This window comes from Clinocottus analis, unplaced genomic scaffold (genome assembly GCF_023055335.1).
Source record: "Clinocottus analis isolate CAN_PGR_092001 unplaced genomic scaffold, fCliAna1.0.p SCAF_18, whole genome shotgun sequence".
In the NCBI taxonomy this organism is placed as follows: domain Eukaryota; kingdom Metazoa; phylum Chordata; class Actinopteri; order Perciformes; family Cottidae; genus Clinocottus; species Clinocottus analis.
The window spans coordinates 6148366-6169720 of record NW_027175909.1 but is presented as its reverse complement, the minus strand read 5'-3'; the positions used below and the strand labels follow the sequence as shown (position 1 = coordinate 6169720).

Genomic DNA, 21355 nt, shown 5'->3' with positions numbered 1-21355 from the left:
GTGTGTGTGTGTGTGTGTGTGTGTGTGTGTGTGTGTGTGCGTGTGTGTGTGTGTGTGTGTGTGTGTGTGTGAGTGTGTGTGTGTGAGAGAGAGAGAGAGAGAGAGAGAGAGAGAGGAAGAAGAAGTGATGTGAGATGAGACAGGTATCAAACTCCTCTCTGTCTCCTCCTTTCACACCATTTTCAGTTAAACTGTCCGAGGAGCCTGTAGCATATTCACAGAGTTTGTGTTTGTGAAGAGCTAAATCATGGTAAGTCCCATCAGCGCTTTATTAGTGTGTGCCTGCAGTTTATTTTTGTCCTGTCCTGTGCAAGGTATGTTTTCCATTAATGTTGGGCTTCATAAATCTATTTCTTACATAATTCATTTATCTGCTGATTATTTTGTCATTTAATTGATCGACTGTTTGGTTGGTAAACTGTCCAAAATTAATGAAAAATTCACATCACAACCCAGATGTCATTGTTTGATCTTATTCTGTCTCACTCACAGTCAAACGCCTCCAGGCCCAAAGTTTACTTTCATAGAAGAGAAATAAAACCAGCGACTATCCACCTTTGTCAAGCTGGAAACACATGTTTTAAGACATCAGATAATTACTTTATCATAACAAATGTTGTTGACTAACTTTATGTCAATCAACTAAACAAATAATCCACTAAATATATCCTTTTTAATAAGCTGTCTTTAAAAAAAACTGTATTCTTTACTTCTAAATTGTTATTTGCGGGAATTTTTGCAACGGTTGTTTATAATCTTTAACAATACTCCATTACAAGTCCTGCATTGTTAATTGAGTAATATACTTTAGTATCAAAAGTAAAAGTAAAAGTATGCAACATACAGCACATTAAGTTGAAATATATTAGTATTTGTGATTATCATTACCAGGACAATATCATGTGCAGCCTTTTATTGTTGTAGTTGGTCAAATTGGAGCTAATAAACTAAATTATGTGTTGCCAGATTGTTTATTATTGCAGACTTTATGTCTTGTGTTCTTGGTTTATTCATCTTCCCCATGTATTACTTTTGCAGCTGTCAGAGTCGTCTTTGTTTCTATTGTGTATGTGGTTCTTTGCTTCCAATAAAAACACATGCACACATATTTGAACTTAAAATAAAATAAAAAGCTCATCTTTTTCTGCTTCCCTTACAGATGTCTGATTCCAGGGTGTCCTCAGTCATCCAGGAGTGGGCCAGCTCTTACTCGGGGCCGACCCACACCCTGAATCACACCACACAAAGCAGTCAGCTGGCTCAGATGGACATGATGCCATACGGCCAGTCGCAGGGACTGGTGAGGGGGGGCAGCGATGACATGATGGGACTGTCTTACCTGCCGTACACGTCTTCCAGTCTCGGCAACAACTTGAGTGCCGGGAGCACAAACCACCACCACAGCCACGCCAACACTCAGCAGGTGTGTGTGTGTTCATTTGTGCGAGATAGATGTTTTCATGTGTGGATTATAGACAAATGAGTGAGTCCTACAGGTTTCCTTAGGGGGAAAACAATCAAACTGCATCCTGCTTCCCCACAGCGTAAAACAAACTTGTGTTTCTGACCCCCAGGACTTCTCCTCCTTCCTCCTGCCAACTCTGCGGGCCCCGGTAAACAAGAGGAGCATCAGCAAGGACAGCGCGGAGTACCGCCTGCGGCGCGAGAGGAACAACGTCGCTGTGAGAAAGAGCCGGGACAAGGCCCGCCGGAGGATCCTGATGACCCAGCAGAGGGCCATGCAGCTGCAGGAGGAGAACCAGAAGCTGCAGATGAGGATAGGGCAGCTGACACAGGAGCTGGACTCTCTGAAACACATCCTGTCACAGCGGCACCCGCTGGGGGCTGAGGAGGGAGCAGCAGGGGCGTCCAGTATCTAGAAGCACGTTCATACTTGATTTCAGGCGTCAGATTCCTTATAAGTGTCTGTCGGCCTCCAAGCGCCTCTTAGTTGATCTTTCAACGAAAGAAGTGGGGAAGTAATGCCGAGTTTAAAGGGGCTCAGTTGTAGTTTTGTGTTGTACATTTGGAGAGAAAGCGTAACACACTGGCAGGGCCATAACTGCCATGAGGTCGTGGCCTCTGTCTTTTTTTGCTGGGTTTTTTAATTAAGGCACATTTACATCCTACAATTGACTTTCCTGTTGGCCTTTCTGCGCTTTTACAATATTCATATTCATTTTACATTGAGATGGTGACATACACAAAAATAACTGCAGCTAATTAGAAAAATCAATGGTTCAAGACAAGCAAGGTCTTTAGTCGCTGGCACATTTGATTGGTTGTAATTTGCTATTGGAAGCTATTCATCTGTCTGCAGCTGACTTTTCAATGTTTCCAGCTGACTCTTTCTCCACCTTTAAGATACATATATCACTACAGCCCCATATGCAGACCTTCAACAAGTGGAAAAATCCAACGCTTAATAGGTTGCAAGTCAATTCAGACCAATAGTATCCTGACAGTGTGGACTGGGCTTAAAAACAGCATTTCATGGTGGTAAAATGCAGACAATACACAGTATGAATTAACTGAGTGAAAAAAAAAATGTTTTGGTGTCCGGCCTGAATGTGTGGGAAGTCCCTCATGACTTCAGTGTTTCTGAAATAATGGCTACAGCCCTGCTCACTAGACCTTTGAATAATTGAATTAAGCACCTGAATATAAAGCAGGAAGACGTGTGGTGGGTTTGAATAGAGACGTAGTTGTATTTTCAAAAACTGTGAGCGAGGGGACTGGAGAGTGCACAGAAACCTTAAGTGACTCTGTGCGTATCAAGATTTTTTAAACCGGCTACGTGAGATGGGAGAAGTTGTGCCACGACTTTAGAAATCATCAATACAAGATAAGATGTGTCCAGAAACAAAAAGGTCCTGAAGGTCAAAAGCTGCATATACTTCAATTGAGCAAATTCCCAAATAACTTTCCTCAAAGGCCATGAAGACAATGTCTTCACACACGGGCATAATCCTCAGGAAAAGACCATTTTGTGCATTAAACTGATTTGTTTTTTGATTAAACAAATGTTGCCTAATCATCGCCACTTCTTGTCATCGTTAGATCTGATTGTAAGTGTTGTTGCCCAACAAGGTTACACAACCATGTGGTTAGTATAGTGTCTCTCTCCGTATATATTACTTCTTTTGTCACTAAATGAGTGTGGGATTACTTGAAATAATGTTTGACGCAGTTTTAATTCACATGTAATCTTGCCGGTTGTCGAATGTGTTTTATGATTTTATAATAATGTGTTGTTCAAGCAATACTCTTTGTCACATGTTTTCTTTGAATAAACAAATAATTATTTGAACTTTGATGAAACGTCTTTTATGTCGGCCAATCCTAACATTTCACAACTATAACATAGAAACATCTATGAAGCATGTCAAAATATCCCTTATTTAAACAAGTGATTCCGAAAGTAGCCTTTACAAGCTTTGATTACGGTGCACTGCACCTTTAAACAACACACATTTCTCACAGAACACGATGTGATATAACCCCAGTACTCTCATCCTGCATCAGAGAACATGGCATGCACCTGCCACATTAATTACCATAAGTCTACCCACAGAAACGGACGCTATGCCGTGGACCGTTGTGCACCAGCGGTTTCCCTTTGTGGGATGGGCAAGATTTCAACAGAGTGGAGGACGGAGATGAGGAGCGCAGAGATAGTATCAGTGTTTCGGGCTGCCAGGGCCTTCCTGTGGCTGTGATGGTCGTGAAGGGACATAGAGATAGGAGACACAGAGGAGGGGCCAGGGGCACCGAGCCAGACGCTTCTCTTTCTTTCTTAAAAAAAAAATCAAAACAGTCTTGGTCTAAAACAATAGTTATAACATCTGGTAGCATATTTTCAACAGTATTAGATAATAATGAACAGCATGGGAGTCCTTTGCATCTGGTTCCCATGAAGAAACATCACACAACGTAATAGTCTTGATGTGATATTCAAAATAAAAGAGAGAGATACACAATTCACCTCTTTTATACAAACGTTATAGCTTTTTACGGATCATTGTAGTTTCTCACCAAATATTCAACAGTTCCTGGTTTTACTTTAAAGAAAAAATAAATAAATAAAATGATATCAAGATCATTTCAGAGCTGTATGTGTTGTAAAATTATGTTGTATTCAATTCCCATTTTTTTTCCATACTTTGTGACCAAAAGACACAAAGTATGAATTAAGTCAAATGATAATACATGGAGCTATAGAAGTGTATGTATGTGTTATATATATATATATATATATATATATATATATATATATATATATATATATATATATATATATATGTATATATATATATATATATATATATATATATATATATACATACACATAAGATTATGTTTATGTATGTAAACATTTATGTATGTACGTCTTTTAAACCTTTTTTTTTTTTTTTTACAGTTGTTTGTTACTTATAAAGTGAAAAATCTATAAAATAGTAGCTAAACCAATGTTCTTTCTTGAAGACTTATGCTAAATGTGAACATTTATATTAGGTTTTGTGTAATTTTGGCAATAAAGTCCTCCCTAATGAACACAAAAACATGTTCAGCGGCACAAGAGAAGTCCCTGTGTGAACGTGTCTGTTGAAATGTCCCGCAGCGTCGTGTGGGGCAATCTGTGGTCCCAGGACTGCGACATCTCCACCGAGTGAAGAAAGACTGTATTTCACCTAATCCCTACAAGTTACTCAACAGCAGCAGACCATATGAACCCACGACAGCCCAGTGAAGCCGCTTCCATCTTCTCGCTCCTGTTCATTAGACGCATTGTTTCGACAGCAGTCGAGCAGCTTTTTGGACTTTGGTCTCAAGAGCAGAGAATAGTTGAATATATCAACATACAAACAATACAATATCTAGTTAAAATATGAGAAAGATAAACTTTTTTCATTTACTATTTCAGCACTTTCGCTCTCCACACATGTTCACGACAAGTAAAACTCTGTGGTCGAATGTGTGTTGTTCTGATCCTCCGACTCCCACCACACCTTCAAACACCTTTTGGTGAGAGTCTGAATCCTAGTGGGAGAGTCTCCATCGCTTGTTTGACTAGTGAGGGGGATTCATCACTCAAAAGTGTATCACTTTTTATGTTCGCAGGCAGCTTAAGGATCCAACATTCAGATACAATAAATAATTTACCACAAATGTTCAAAGGCTGTAATAAATAAACATTATCTTGTTATTTGGAGGGTATTTTCGGAAGTGGCAGACAGCGTTGTCATGATGTGTGGCTGACACACAGCATGACAACAGACACCAACATTAAATACACAGTGCATTCATGATTGTATGTTTTTAAAAAGTATTTTCTTAGGACTCTTGAGTTTTAGACACTGCATGGCAAACAAAAGTAATATGTACAGCAATGTCTCTGTTGTCCAGTAGAGCCAAAGACTTCCACCATGCTGCTGCAACGCCAGTGGAACAAACTGCGTCAGTGCCATCAAGTGAAGCTTAGCAGTCATTACCAAGTGGCTGGCTGAAACCAATGGTCATGTGTTTGGACATAATATATATATATTTATATATATATATATATATATATATATATATATATATATATATATATATATATATATATATATATATATATATATATATATATATATATATTAATAATTAGAAGTGATGCTCTGGCAAGCCTTATGCATGTACATAGAAGAGGGTGGAAGACTCAGAACTATAGCTGAAGATTAATGAAGGAACACTGTTTTCCGAGCAGACAATTTGTGACATGTCTTATCTATGATAATGTTATTTTATGAGAAAGAACAAGCAGCCACATAGCAGCCTGGACCATGTAGTGTTTTAGACCTGTGTCTCTTGTGGTGACTTGTGATTTATGGCTCCACCACGCGGCAGAAAACCGCACGTAGGCCTTCTGTAGAGATATTTAACAAAATACAGATGTCTCACTCTACCATTGAGACGGAATTGATAGCCAAATACCAAACACTTTGCTTGCTGTATATTTTTTGATGCCCGTAAAATGTCTGTGAGTCTGTAGTGAATACAGGCAAACACAAAAAAAAACCTCACCTTACCTTGAGGATGGTGATGCCATGATAATAAATACATTATTCAAAGCATTAGAAAACAAAACCAAATACGCCTAAATAAACATGTTTCTTTCAAAACCTCTTTCCTGTAACCCCACTTTTGAACAAAATTAAAAAGAAATAATGAGATCAAAATAGCTTTTGCTCCTGATTCACATTAGATTGGTTTCATTTAGAGAAATTAAGGCGCTTGTTTGAATTCTATTGAAGTCTTTGAACCAAAAATCAATTACTCGACCGACATAAAAATGGTGTAAAATCTAAAAGAACACGTGGAGAATCAACAAGCCGTGATTATAGATCATAAGAAAGCAATTAAGAGCTTTGTTTAAATCAAGTTATATAATGTGAGTCTGGTGTACTCTCAAGTCTCTCAACAATAATGTTCTGCATGTCAACATGTTTGCCTCAGTCTGTAATATAGCGGTCTGTGTTGTTTTCATGATTTATGGAGATATGTTGCCTTTTTATCTAATGTCAAACAATGTCCAACAATAATTGTATGTAATAACATACATCAAAATAACCAATGCAGGCCAAACAAACAATCAATACAAGTCAATTCTTAAAAGAATGAAGGACGCAGACATTGTGTGGTTGAGTGACGTATCACCTCGTCATACACGATCTTTGACAGCTGTGCGCCGAGGGGACGTCGCGTTCACGATCTTTTCCGACTTGTACCGAAGTGTGCCGCCGAGCGGCGGAACAGCTCGTCTCTGAACGAGCTTCTCCCGATGCGGTGTGCCACCCGCTCTTTGTCCGCGACCGGCTGACTGACGACGAGTTTCCCCTTTAAGACGACGTCGGACACAATTATGGCTCATTTAATCATTTCGCGTTAATGTCGGCAGGCGAGACAGCGGGACTGAACCGTCGCGTTAAAGGGGAGTCTGGCATCCCCTCGTCTGCAAGTGGCGCACAGGAGCCCAGTGTCCTTGCTCCTCTGGCGTTGATCAGAGGCGACAGCGCGTCTCCGGGACAGACATGTCTTTTCATTCAGCGGAGGAGACGCGGTGAAGCGGCTCTCTTCAGCCCCGCAATGTGTTGGACGTTTGGAGAAGACAGCGGACAGTAGCATTTCTTGCCATTTGACAGACGTCGTTTAAAAAAAAAGAAGAAAAAAAAGGGGGTAAGTCACCGCATGCGCCTGTTTCTGAAGCCAGACGGACGTTACGACAGCAGCCGTGTGAGTCGGGGCAGGTGTGTGAGTCCCCCATTGTAATGTTATTACCTCACACTGTCGCGCTCTCTTGTATTGTGGCGGTGCTCCCACAGGGAGGCCAGCCAGCCCCTGCGTGTGTTGTATTCCCTCCACGTCCCGTCCTCTCCCCCCCCCTCGGAAACAAGCTCTTATGTAACTCTGTTGTGGGATTTTTTTTTTTCTTCTCCCGGCCCCGCGCAAAGAAAACACGGCAGCGCAGGCTGTTGGAGGAGCACCATGTGCACCGACAGGAGGAGGCTGCTGAGGAAAAGCACAGGTTGTTCACATTCCTGCCCTCGACCGGGAGCCCGCAGAGAGCAGCCTGTAGACCACACCGGAGGCGGGAGGCCTCCTTCCTCTGAAAACACCCCTCTCTCAAGGGGCTCCTACCCTCTGATTGGCTCAACCTGCAGCCCTTTGCACATACACACACATGTACCTGTATTAGATCCTCATCAAAGCCATGGCAGCACTTGACAACAACTCCTCTTTTGAATGGTCACTCTGTTATCTGTGTAACAACTGAGGATCTTGACGAGTACAGCGTGGTTATAGGCCTGTAACAATCACCTGTGTTTTTATAAATTACATTAAAAATAGTAATTCATATGAATAACTACTTCATTTAATTCATTATTCGACCTGTACAATGTCAGAAAACCGTGATTGACCAGTAAGTCCCGCTCTCTCTCTAGTTTGCGTCCCACTTTTCTAGTTCCACAGGTTATGACCTCATAATCCTGGCAGTGATTTTTACTCTCTGTGGGTGGACAGGACTGGATTATGTCAATAATCTGCTCCTGCATGGAACAGCATTCTTCTGTTCGGCACGAATGTCTGGATATTTGCTCAGAAATTAAAATAGTGTAGCCTCACTGTGAAAGGGCCCAACCCAGTGTGGTGGAGACACACACACACACACACACACACACACACACACACACACACACACACACACACACACACACAGACACACACACACACACACACATGCGCACACACAGAGGCAAATTTGCCACGTAATGCCATTATATTCGTCTCATATCTGACTATATCCAGACTGCAAGTAGGCACACAACCAGGACACTGAAGCAGCCCTCATTGATTTTGTTAAAAACATTATTTATGTTTTTTGTTTTTTCATTATCTCAACGTGTTTGGCTGTTCAAACTACACAATAATCCTGTGTACTTTGTTTCTTCCACAGAGCTCTCTCCCCTGCTGCCTGCAGCCTCCTCCACCTTTAACCTTCTCTAATGATGACATCCCCGGACTCCCCCCCTCTGGTCTCGCCTTCCCCGTGTCCCGCTCCCCCTCCGTCCCTCCCTTCCTCCCCGGTCCCTTCCTCCCCGGCCCCTTCGTCCTCCTCCCTCCCCGCCCCGCCCTTGCTGCCTCCCACGGGGGAGGTGATGGTGCTGGCTCTGGGCAGGAAGAAGCAGAGGGTCCTGATTGCTCTCTCCATCCTGCCCAACCTCTTCCTGGCCTTTCTGCTCTCCTCCGACCCCCTCATCACGCTCTCGTCGCCCCACCACTGCCACCTGCCGGGGCCCCTACCGTCACCTGAAGTGCTGAACGCCTCCCTGCCCTGGGAGAAGAGCGGGAGGCCCGGGGACAGCGGGGGCCTGTCCCAGTGCAAGCAGTATGTCAACGGCAGCCAGTCAGCTGTGGTGGACTGCGAGGCCGGCTGGGACTACAACGTCACGGAAGGACTGAGGAACAACATAGTTACTGAGGTAGAGCCTGGGATCCTCCTTCGCGCTCTAATTATGGCCCTGGCCTGGGTCTTTGTTTGGGCTTTCTGCGGGAGGGCTACCTTTTTGTGTTTATGTCTGGATTTTAGGCCTTGAAATGCTGAAACTGTTGTTTCACTTTGATCCCGCATTCATCCACAGGAGGGTCTTGCTGAGCACGCAGCCTCCCTTTCTGCAATCCCTTGCTCAACCTTAGCTGCACATAGTTGTGCAGGTTTATAGTGTATCGTGGCATTTTATTGACTAACTTTGAAAGGGACATTTTGTTCCGGTTGTGTGGGGACTTGAGTTGTTGTGAGAACTCGTCTTGTTGAAACTTCCCAGAGATACCTCCAGTTTGATTCAGGTAATAAATGTTTGGGGCAGTCACCTGACACTGATGTCATTGACATTAACCTCAGGACAGTGAGATGCTGTTGTTCCATACACACCACTGCGAAACCACAGCGTTACACACGAGCAGAAAGGACAACAAACAACGATCTGTTTATTTGAGGGAAAGTGTCTCTGACGCTCTCACCCACTCAGTCTCTGTGTCTTCATGTGCTTTTAGCAAGGAGAGCGTCCCAGAGCTTCAGGCTGGAGGCTCCAAGCTACATCGCCGACTGAACCTTTCGGTGGTCGAGTGGCATTGTGGGTCATTTAGGCACCAGGTTTTGAAAAGGAAGAACACAACATATCTGTGCCTGCTGAAGACATTTTGATACTTTTTATGAAAGTTTTCTGTAGTTCTCTTTTAAGTTGTTCGTTGTTCAGGAGGGCTGCGAGGCCACAGTGGGCAATGCTCTTCATCTAAAGGTTTTTTTTTTACTTAATGGGTTAAAACATAAAGAAACGTAGGAATGGTCCCTTAATATGTCCGGCTTGTTTGCACTTTAGTAACGGTTTACAAAGCAGGGATTGGAGAACTTAAATCATTCATGATGGTCCCTGCTCTGAGGATCTGAACTTGGTATCCGTAATCTTTTTAGCTGTAACGTACTTCTTCTCTCATCCAAACAGCAGATGGCAGGTAGACGATAAACACTTGAGCTTAATGCTGATGTGAAATAGTGAGTGTTTTAAAAAACACCACTAATACTGACAGGTTTGAATAATAACTTTGTATCAACAACTTCAGGTGGTTCCTTTACTTTCCTCGTATGCTCATAACTACACATTTGATGTGAAACGATATATTCTGGGTCGTGTTTCTCAAGCGAAATGACACATTTAGGTCTGATTCTTGCATTTCTAGCTGCAGCAGAAAGCGGCTCCTGGCTCTGTTGCAGCATCTGTTTTATGCATGTATTTGAATTGTGATAACAGGTGGTTCACGTGATAAAGGCCGTGTTGGTTTCTCCGCTGCTTGTTTGACTTGCATGTGGGAAAAAAACATGCATTTCCTCTCAGAGCTGGATTTCACAGTAACAACATGGACTTGCTCTTGTTAATGTCTGAAACGGAGCTCAACCAGCTGCTCACAGTTTCCCACTCCGGCAGATCACTCTGTGGCCTGTGCGTCTACTTTCATTTCTGGTGTCCACTGATGTGGGAACCACACCCAACCCTTTAGTCCATGGTATTAGGGCAGCTCGCTGGTAATCCACCCACATCGCTGCAGCGAGCCGAGGATGTGTAAACGCTGCCAAGTGAAGCATTTAGCAGGAGCATGTAAGCAAAGGCTCCTTGAATGCAGATGCAGTCTTAAAGTAGGTCGCATGCTGCCCACCCTTCATTTTACCCACTGAGTGACGTGGACGGACACGCAGACGGGTTTAAAGTCGGGTTGAACTCTGAAAGTATTTCTGTCGGAGTGATCTACTCCTTCGCTTTGCTGAGCGTGCAGCCCGGTGAGCAGGAAGCAGGAGAGCCTCTGATCAATAACCACTGTGTCACGTCACTGGAGGAGATCTCCACTTAATATCTGGAAGCTGTGGATCTACGGGGTGATGCACAGACATTTATCAATCCTTAATAATGTGCATTGCAGTTATGTTTTGGCTGTTTGGGGTATTAAATATAATATATACAGTATATATGACCGTTTTATGGGAGAATAGGATTTATTGCAATACTGTTGATTTGTCAGATGAAACATTCCACTATCCAAATCGGGTCTCGGGGCGCTGGAGCCGAGCCCAGCTGTCATTGGGCGAAGGCGGGGTCGACCCTCGCCGGGTCGCAGGTTTATGGCAGGACACATATAGAGACACGCTACAGACGCTCACACTCACACCTACGGGCGAGTTTAGAGTCTCCAATTCACCGACACATGTGCATGTCTCAGGACTGTGGGAGGAAGCGGGAGAACCTGGAGGGAGGGAAAGTGATCCTGCAACATCTGTATGTTTTTCTGGGTCTGACTGGAAAGAAATCGCGCGCAAATTACAACAAAAATAATAGGATTTTGTGTCGGTGGCGTCCGTCACACAGGACCAGCGAGGCAGAAACGTAAAAAATGAGGAAATGGTTACAGGTCTCGGACCATTCCTAAGGCACATACCTGACTGGTGCACCAGCTCGTTTCAAAAACCAGTCTGAGGAGTTTACAGTCTTTTGTTTGCATCTCGCCCTCCTCCTGTCCTCCAGAGCATTCCACCCCTATGAGCGCTGGGGGTTGTTGCCCTTTACCCGGCTGGTGTGCATTGTAGTGGCTCTGCGCCTCAGCAAGAGGACAGCTGGTAATACGTGACAGGCTTTCATGTTTCTGTGCAAGGGCTCTAATTATGTAAGGCCTTATCTTTTTCATCAGCGGCCCTCTGCTCTCCCTCGCTCGATCATTAAAATAATTTAGCTTTCAGCAGACGGCGGCGTTAGCAGAGCTAAGAGTTAATGCAAACCGGTGGTTTGGTTTAAAGTGATTAAAACTCAGATCTGACAGCAGAAGAAATACATGCGCTAACTTTCCATGTAGCTCCACTATTATAGTCCCACAGTAAATGCAAGAGACTGTCACACTTCTGGTACACCGATTACTTGTAGTATTGCTGCCAGTACAACCACTAATGTTGTTATCACCTGAGGAGTTTAATGGTTCCTTAAGGCTTTAAAATGCATCATTCTCTCAGCGTTTTGTAATTTAAATAGTTACATAGTTTTCATAAATAACACACACAACAGTAAACAGTAAAAGCACAAATAGTATCACAGAAAAAAGACCAGATATGGATTTTCTTGAACCAGCTATGTGAAGTAATTGAATAAGAATTTGGTCTGTGAATAAATGAAGCTGGTTGCCTTTTGAATCATTCAATGAATTATTGAGAAAGGAATGTAATTGGGCATGTTTCTTCATGAGCTAATCAAGCTAACGATCGATGTGATTCCTCAGTGACGTTATTCATTTTAACTTCAGGCTTTAAAAGAGTCGGATACACCGAGGCAAAGTCTCTGCTCGTAAAGCAGACATCACCTTGCACTCTTTTCACACTTTCTCTCCTTTATTTGAAGAAATTGATTAAATAATAATTACTGTCAGAATGTATTGTCATAATAAACATAGTTTTAAACTGCCGTGCTGTTTGTGTAGCAACTAGGGTCGAAACATTCGAGTAATGTAAGTTTTGTTTCGTTGGAATGAAACATCTTCCCAATGTGTGCACATCTGGATGTATTTGGTGAGGCGTTCCCATAGTGCCCTGCATTCAGCAGGTCTTCTTCTCTCCTGGTGACGTCCTGTTCCTGAACGTGCACATTATGTTGTTCTCCTCGACTGGACGAATGATAACTAACAGATCTGTCTTCTTCCTCGCCCTCGGCTCCTCGCTGTCCAGTGGGATCTGGTGTGTGGTCAGTACTGGCTGGTCCCCGTGGAGGAGGTGTGTTTCATCCTGGGCGTCCTGACTGGCTGTCTCGGCCTGGGCTTTACCGCCGACAGGTAACACACACACACACACACACACACACACACACACACACACACCAATGTTTCTTGCAGCCTGAAGTGGTTAAAACTGTCATCTGCACAAAAGACAAAACATGCAAGAGATTTTGTTCAAAGGTTACTCGGTGTCGATTCGGAAAGCTTGTTCCTCAATCTTCCGCCTCTTGTCCTTTTTACGGTGCAGATTCACTACCTCGTGACCAAAATACACTTCGACATGAACACTTACGCACACATAGTACAAAGTTCAGACAGCAGATGGTGAAAGAATATGTCCCAATGACCCATTTTCTACATGTGAGTGTCTGCTGTGGGTTGCTGTAGAAACATGGTGCTGTGATAAGGACCTGCTCCGCCTGTAGATGTAAACATTGTACGCTTTAGAAAACACATGCATTCTTGTTTCAGGTGGTGATACACAAATGAAAACATAGTTATTAATATTATATTTCTGAAAGTCGAACACCTGAAATACCACATGCTGTTGCTTTTAAGAAAACATATGTTTGCCAAAAGATCCCCTCAAAAATCACTCACTTATAATTCTGATGTATTTCAATAAAGATGAAAATAACAGTGTAAAAAGTCATCATTCCCTCTGTTACCACAAATCATATCTTACTTAAAATAATCACATTTTCATATTTTGATCAAAACTGTTCCTGCCCTGTCAGCGATAACGGCATAAAGGTCATCGTTGGAGAGTGTCAGCCTCTTTGCATCGCGGTGTTTTTATTCTGCTGGAGTTTAGACTTCAGTCTGCATTCGGCACAACCGAGCACATCCCATAATTGACATAACGGATCCGTCCTGCTGCGTTGCCGTAGTTTTGGGCGGAATAGCGAGGGAGCGGATGCCGGTCTAATCAGCTAACAGCCTTCATTAATTTGCCGACAAATTGAGCGTAGCATCTGTTTGTTATGACGGGTGAGTTAATGCTGCCTCCCGGGAACGAGCGAGAAGAAAAGGGAACGAGCGCTAAGCTGCCGGTTGGAAACAAAAGTGCTGCGCTGGCATCCAGCTGAGAAATGTCTCATCATCACATTTAGTGAGCAGTTGCGCTTCATACTTGAGCTTCAGACGCATTTCCGTTTTCTATTTCTATCTTTGCGATTGCGACATTTATTTTTGAAAGGTTTAATACATTCAGGTGGTATCGCATTGGAACAGGTGACCTGCCGGTCTTTAGAATTGAGTTCAAAATTCAATTTGACCAAAAATCCGTCCGTAAAATTGGAAATGAATAAGTTAAACATTTACTCTAATTGTCACTTTGTCTGAATTATTTGTGAATTACATGACACTAGAAATGTGTTAACAATATTAATGGTTCATGATGCTGTAAAAGTAGTTCTCACTGTATCTCATCTCTAATATTCACAGTGGACCGTTGTCCTATTTTCTCTTCTCAACCCTCTTGCTGTTAATAATTAAACGTCTAAAACGTGTGTTTCATCTCTTGAATAATTAGCTTTTACTTCATCATCTATTGCTGTTGTTGTACATCTTGGTTTCATGTTTTCTCTCTTTCGCTCTCTTTCTTTTCAATATTAAAAAGACTTATCGATCAATGAGTTGTAGAAGTTGCATTAAAAGTCTTGCTCCAGGTGTGTCGTCCAGGTGGTGTTCAGTAACGCTGCGTGTCTCTGGCTCCCTGCAGGCTGGGCAGGTCCAAGACTCTGCTGACCTCTCTGACCTTGTCGGTGGTGTTCGGGGTGTTGGTGTGTGTGTCTCCGTACCCCTCCATCTTCATCGTCATGCGTTTCTGCCTGGCGGCAGCTAGCGCAGGAGTCTACCTCACTCTGTACATCACTCGTGAGTATCACAACATCTGAAGGACGCCCCACGTTTCATTTTGAGGACAAAGATCCACGAAACAGGATAAAGAGTCCTCAGTCATCGGGCACAGCGAAGCTTTCAGCTAAAAGCCAACATGTCCACGATGACGACGCTGACGAGCTTCACATCTGAGTCCAGTGGGCTCGCAGGCCAGCGGGAAAGCAGATTAGTTTTGACGTTGTGCTTGTCGGGCAGGTCTGGAGCTGTGTGAACCGTCTCTGAGGCTGCTGGTGACCATGCTGGCCGGGCTGACGACCGTCGCCGGAGAACTTCTGCTGCTGGCCGTCGCCCTAGGGTGCCAGTCCTGGAGGGGCCTGCTGGGAGCCGGCGCCGCCCCGCTGACACTCTTCCTCTGTTATGGGTACGAGTGTGTGTGTGTGTGTGTGTGTGTGTATTTTGCTGCACATCCTCACGTGTGATTATTTGCTTCCAAGCTTCTGGTGCTTTTGTTTTTTTATTACCTATTCAGCTTTTTCTTTTTCTTTGCCACTTGTTCATTAGCGTTTTATTTTTGTATTTAGATATTTTTGTTATCTGTCCACTTGTACAAAGCATGGACATGTGTTTATTTACCTGGGAAACTGCAGTGACAAGCGAGTGAAGGAACCTGATAGTCTCTTGGTAAAGTGCCTTGATGCCAACTGACTTGCTGAAAGCTTTATTCGATCGTATCGATTCCAATCCCCTCGTCTCACTGAGCCTTTGAGTTCATGTCAGAATGCATTTGGACCACTTCCTTTAATGTCCCCAGTCCCTCCAAAGACCTCTGTTAGAAGTTAAGCCTTTGGGTTCAAAACCAAATTAACAGAGATTAAAGTTTGATTGCTAGCAATGAATGGCAGTTTTGTAAGCAAAGCTGGATTAAGAAATACAAAGTTCTTTGTGAACCACATGCGTTATTTTCCATGCGGCAGCACCAAATGTGGGGTTTTGGTGCTCAGTAAAGGTCAGCAAAGATCAAAGAGTGAGCCGGACTTATGCTTTGTCTCCTGTGCAGCATTCCCGGGTTGTTTCCAGAGTCTCCCCGCTGGCTCCTTCTGTCAGAGAGATCAGCAGACATGAGCTCATTCACTGAGAGAAGAAACTCCAACAGAGATCTGAGGGACGACGAGAGCTTCACAGGTGTGTGTGTGCGTGTGTGTGTGTGTGTGTGTGTGTGTGCATAGTTTAGATTCTCAGGGTGCTTACACACCAAAGTGAGTTAGCTTGGTCAAAGTGAAAACATGTCTTTTTGCCGGGTACGATTTCTTTGGGCAAACTCAGACTGCAGATGTGTGACGGATCCTGGAGGTTATGAACAGGCAAAGGGTCAGGAGGTCAAAAGCTGTAAAACTACTGTGCTTGCAACCGACTTTGTATCCTCTGACATTTACTTGAGTCCATTAAAAAGGTGCACACAGCGGTCACACAGTAATACAACCTGAATCATTGCTGGTGACTGGAAACACCTGAAAGAGATTTTGTCTCTACCTGTTGGTCAGTTTCCATAACATGCAGTTGATTTGCACTCTAATAATTGTCTACTAATCATTTATATTATCAAAAATGTACACATTCATGTATTTGTTTAAAATGTCAGTGGGAACTAAAATGCCACAAAGTAGAATTTATTTTCCTTGGTCCGGACCAAATGAACCAACTAGGAGTGTGAATGCGCCTCGAGTCTCTCCATCACGCTTCACTGTCGCGTTGAATGGATTTTTAGCTGATGAAGGCTGCATTATTTATGGCTTGCTCAGCGCATTTGAAAACACGTGTACCTATCTCACACCACTACCAAGAGTAGGTAATGAGGCCTAATTAAAGTTCATGATTTATTAAAGACACGCGGCATTATTATAAAGTATAATGACCTGCACCTACAAAACCACCTGGGCTGTTGACTCACTGGACTCTACAAACAGATTATATGTAAACATGTCTCATGACATCGCGCCACCTGAAGTTACATTTAATAACTTTGGCTTTACGTCCTCTGCATGTGTACAAATAATAAGTTAAAAATGTTGATTAAATGAAAGTCTGTTACGGATACTTCTTAGTTATATACTGAAGATGTGTATATTGACAAATACATTAATAAACAACTAAATGGCTAAAATAGTTGTTAACAGTGGTATAGTTTGTATATAGTTTATAATTAATGCATTTATTGTTTATATACTGTTAATAAATGATGAATTGTGGATCAATTTGTATTTAGCCTGGTGCGGCTCCAGTATTAAACAACCTCTATTTGTATTTACAACATTGATTTAACTTGTGTCCCGCTGGAATAAAATACAATTCACTGTGAGCTCTTGGACTGATACAGAATCCGGGTCACCGGTCTAAGTGTTGTCAACCTGACAATTAAAAAGCCTGTTTTGTCTTGTTTGCCCTCTGCAGAGCTGGATTCAGAGCCGGCCCCCTCTTCACGCCCCCACCTGTCCTTCCCTGAGCTCGTGCACAGCAGGAACATCTGGAAGAACATGTGTGTGCTCGGCTTCACCTCGTAAGTCATCCCGCTCTCCGGACTCACTATTGAACTGGTTGCTGCTCCGGTCTCATATTTCCTCCTCCGTGTTTTGCCTGACTCTCAGAAGTCCTCTCACCCTGAACCAGGTTTCTATTTCAGCCGCGTGATGAACACACGGCTGCTTGATCTTTGTTTTCCGTCCTTCCTCCTCCAGATTCATCTCTCACGGCATTAGTCACTGCTACAGCTCTTTCCGAGGCGACGTCAGAGGCACCGCCCCGAGCTTCTACTGGACGTACCTGCTGTCTGTCTGTGCAGGGGGCGGGGCCTGGCTGTTGCTCTGGGCGACCGTAAACAGGTGCGGCCGCCGTGGCATCCTGCTCCTCGCCATGACGATGACGGGGCTGGCCTCCTTGATCCTCCTGGGACTCATGGAGTGTAAGCAGGCTTTCGTTGCAGGATATCCTATTCTTCAAGTCCTCGGGTGTCAGATGAAGAAAGCCATTAGTAGTCTTTGGCAACAAGGTGGACACAGTCACCCTTCATCTCCCAGAAGCCCCCCTGTTGTTGTAGAGACGTCATGTGAGCTTTGTGCGAGGACCAAAGGCCTTGCTTCCTTATGTCCAAGTAAATACAAGTAAAAAGTTAGTTTACTCAATGTTAAGCTCAGCCTTGTGGTCATATTGGATCATCTATACACCACTGACTTCGTGTTGGACTCATGCTTCATGCATTATGAAACAGATTAAAAGCTACCCGGCCAGTTCTGCTAATGGAAAAATACATTCCAGGTGCCTTTGTGTTTCCAAAGCTTGCTGTAGACACACACGTTGGTGTCAGTCGCCCCCTTGTGGGGGAAAAGGACTATGACACTCAGTTAATGTAGGACACTGCAGTGGCAGCAAAGTCAAAACTGTGTCAGGTGCTGTGCTTTAATCATGCAACAAAGGCTGAGGGGCCGCAGCTCGGGCTTCAGTAATCACTGCACCTCGTCTGTTGTTAATGATGGAAGTCCTGAATGAATGAATAACTGTAATGCTGTGCTTGTTCTTCCTCCCCTTTAGATCTCAGTGAGACGGCCATCACAGTCTTCTCAGTGCTTGGTCTATTCTCCTCGCAGGCCACGGCCTCCCTCTGCATCCTCTTCACTGCGGAGATCATGCCCACCATCATCAGGTAGCACGAACACAGCAACGCTGATTTAAAAGTTGTAGGAGTCTCTCTTTATTCAGTTTTGTGTTAATATTCATCTCGGTCAAAATGAGCCTGCTCAGCCCTTCAGTGCTGGCAAAATGAATCAGGACATGAGAAACGCAGACAATTGCTACAATGCCAAACAAATGAGATGTAACATGTTAAGTAGAAGTAATAGTTGTATTTGTGTTTTGTTATTGCACATTGACAGAGAGGCTAACTGTTTCCAAATGCCTCCAGACTTTGCTCAAAGCTAAGCTAACACACAGCTGAGCTCGCGCTGGCTTCATCTTCAGCAAACCAACAAATGGTGTCATTTTTCTCATCTCACTCTTGACATGAACAACAACAAAAAAAGTTTTACATTTTACATTTACACATTTCAATCAATCCTTTAAATCAGATAGATGCTGTGAAAAATCAAATCCTACCGTTTACGTGTTAAATGTGTGCGCATGTGCCATATCTGAAGTTGTGTGTGTCCACAGGGGCACTGCTGTGGGCGCGGTGCTGGCTCTGGGCTGCGTGGGCCGCCTCAGCTCCCCGCTCATGGACCTGAGGAACCACTACGGCTACTTCCTGCACCACGTGGTCTACTCCTCCCTGGCCCTGCTGGCCGTGCTGTCCATCCTCCTGCTGCCCGAGAGCAAGAGGAAGCCGCTGCCCCAGACGCTGGCCGACGGGGAGCAGTACAGGCGCCCCCCGCTGGGCAGGAGGAGGCGGGACAATGTGCCGCTGCTGGCCACACCCAACCCAGAGACCTAAAAAAAACCCCCCGAAAGAGTGAGGCGGACTCCCGCTCAAGTCACCCACTTTGCAGCCAGAACATTCACATCCGCCATGTACATGCAGAGGAGGAGGAAGGCCGCGCGACGCAGAGGAAAAGGGCTGCCCCGAAGACTGCGGACAGGCGACGAAGGACGGAGGTGAACGTGGTCAGACAGCCTCAGCTTCTTAACAAATCATCTTTCAATCATTCCAAACAACGCGGCCGGTTGGGTCGAGCTCCCGTTTCCCGTCTCCATTTCTCGGTTTCCCTGCCATTGAGATGTTTGTAGATCTGACACACGGCGCTCACGGATTCACGTCGGGAGGTCTTCATCGTCATCTCCTCATCATGTGACACGCCGGCACACCGCTGACCCCTGTGCGTCCGTCGTCGAGATGTTAGCCGCTTTCAACTAACTCTCCAGTACCGACGTGGCTCTGAGAGGAGTCGCAGATTATTCCGAGCATTTGTCTTAACCTGCGTAGAGCGTTTTTTTTTGTCGCGCTTGCTGTGTACGACTACACTAGACGTGCCCGGAAGTGTGCGAAAAATCAAAGCAAATGTTAGCTTTGTGTACTTTTCTGTGACATTCATGATAAATGTTTCCCATGTGGCAACTGGACCACAGTTGTCGAACACAAGTTGTGAGACTCGATGGAGTGCGTGTGCCTTGTAAATACTCCAGCGTTGGTTTCTTTAACTTCTAGGGGCGTCTTGAGTTTCGTTAAAGCAGACCCTGTGGCTGGAAATTGCCGTGCAGTACGCTGATGCAGCGGCGAAGCGTTGCGGAGCACTTTGAAACATTCTCATTGAAGATAACGGTGGTTAATTTGACCCAAATCTTAAAACTTAAGAGACAGCTTTAATGGCGTGAATAACATGAACATTGGGATCAGAAGCTAAAAACATTTAAAAACACAGAAAGGTTCAAACTGTGTGAATGCAGTCAATGAATCTGGCCTGGAGCCAGCAATATTTATTCTTATTTATGTTGTTATTAAGCATAATCGATAAATTATCCAGGGGCCTCTCATTCTAAAGTATTACGCTAAATATTGTGAAACTGACTCGAGACGAATCTGACTCTCTGATCCAACAGTGAAGCTGTAAACTGTCCCAACGTTCCTATCTGCATGTTTGAAGGGCTCGTTTTCTTTCAGTATTCCCTCAGAAGCTTATCGTTACTATTATAATACCTCTAGATGACCAGTCTCAGTAAGAGAATAGACGGGTACGAACAAACCACAGTAGAACTTTTCATGGTGACTTGTATACCCGGGCACATTTACATATATACATGTTTTGTCAGCACTTAAATGTGGAAGTTTTTGAAAGAGGATGTCTGTTGTTTTGCCTGAATGTGTATCGATGCTGGAGAACGGACCGCTGATGACGCTCCCTCAGGTTTGACTGGGAGCTGAAGACGGCCCTCAGAGCGCCAAATGAACCCCCACATCCTCAACCACGCACCCAGGAGGGACTTTTCCTCACGGCGTCTTTATTCTGAGCTGAAGCCTTGTGGCAAACAGTTAAATCAAGACGGAGAACACCAAAGCGTGGTGGTGTCGGTGCTTGAAAGAGAATCCAGTGTCTGTCGGTGTTTTCTCGTGGGTGCGCGACGTTAAGAGGAAGCGGGAGAAGTTCAATTTGGACTCTGGACGTCGAGGACGTAGGACACTCACTTCTGCTGACGGCTTCTTCCTCCGTCAGCCTTTGGTAGTTTTTTCACTCTGTATGTCGCACTCAGCAAGTCCTAACAGTTGCACACTGATCGTTATTATGATTCACTTGGCTCGAGTAGTATTATGTCTGGCAACACTGATGAGATGTTCAATGACGAGTATGATTAACTATATAGCCTGATTTAATGTAAAATAAACCGGTTCAATAAACAAGACGTGGGCATTTGTTTGTATGAAGTATGAATGATGTGAGCTGGTAATGTGGAGTTTCATGTTATGCAAATCATAAACCCCTTTAGAATCTTTTTTCATAGTTTTTATGTGTTTTTATTCCTGATCATTTCAGGTTTCCTTCACAATTTGAATGGTATTGATGAACAAGGATAAATGCTTTATGACAATAACTATCTTTTTTATACTCTGGGTCGGCACCATTTTGTACTCTACCTTTAAAGGTTAGCTGCTCCTCTGTGTGTCCTTTAGGTGTTTATTCATGTCCACGGAGACCTT

At 44.0% G+C, this 21355-nt stretch overlaps 2 protein-coding genes across 2 annotated transcripts; both read left to right on the top strand.

Moving 5' to 3' along the window:
- Window positions 1-247: 247 nt before the first annotated feature.
- cebp1 (CCAAT/enhancer binding protein (C/EBP) 1) lies at window positions 248-1880 on the top strand. The gene is made up of 4 exons (XM_068582322.1): window positions 248-314; window positions 925-1081; window positions 1150-1423; window positions 1575-1880. The coding sequence occupies exons 1-4, from the start codon at window positions 248-250 to the stop codon at window positions 1878-1880; spliced, it is 804 nt and encodes a 267-aa protein (XP_068438423.1).
- A 4891-nt stretch (window positions 1881-6771) lies between these two features.
- Window positions 6772-19900, top strand: slc22a17 (solute carrier family 22 member 17). Its single transcript, XM_068582115.1, has 10 exons — window positions 6772-7215; window positions 8495-9020; window positions 12794-12897; window positions 14564-14718; window positions 14938-15103; window positions 15740-15864; window positions 17131-17236; window positions 17415-17638; window positions 18265-18376; window positions 18883-19900. The coding sequence occupies exons 2-10, from the start codon at window positions 8544-8546 to the stop codon at window positions 19157-19159; spliced, it is 1746 nt and encodes a 581-aa protein (XP_068438216.1). The 5' UTR covers window positions 6772-7215; window positions 8495-8543; the 3' UTR covers window positions 19160-19900.
- Window positions 19901-21355: the final 1455 nt, after the last annotated feature.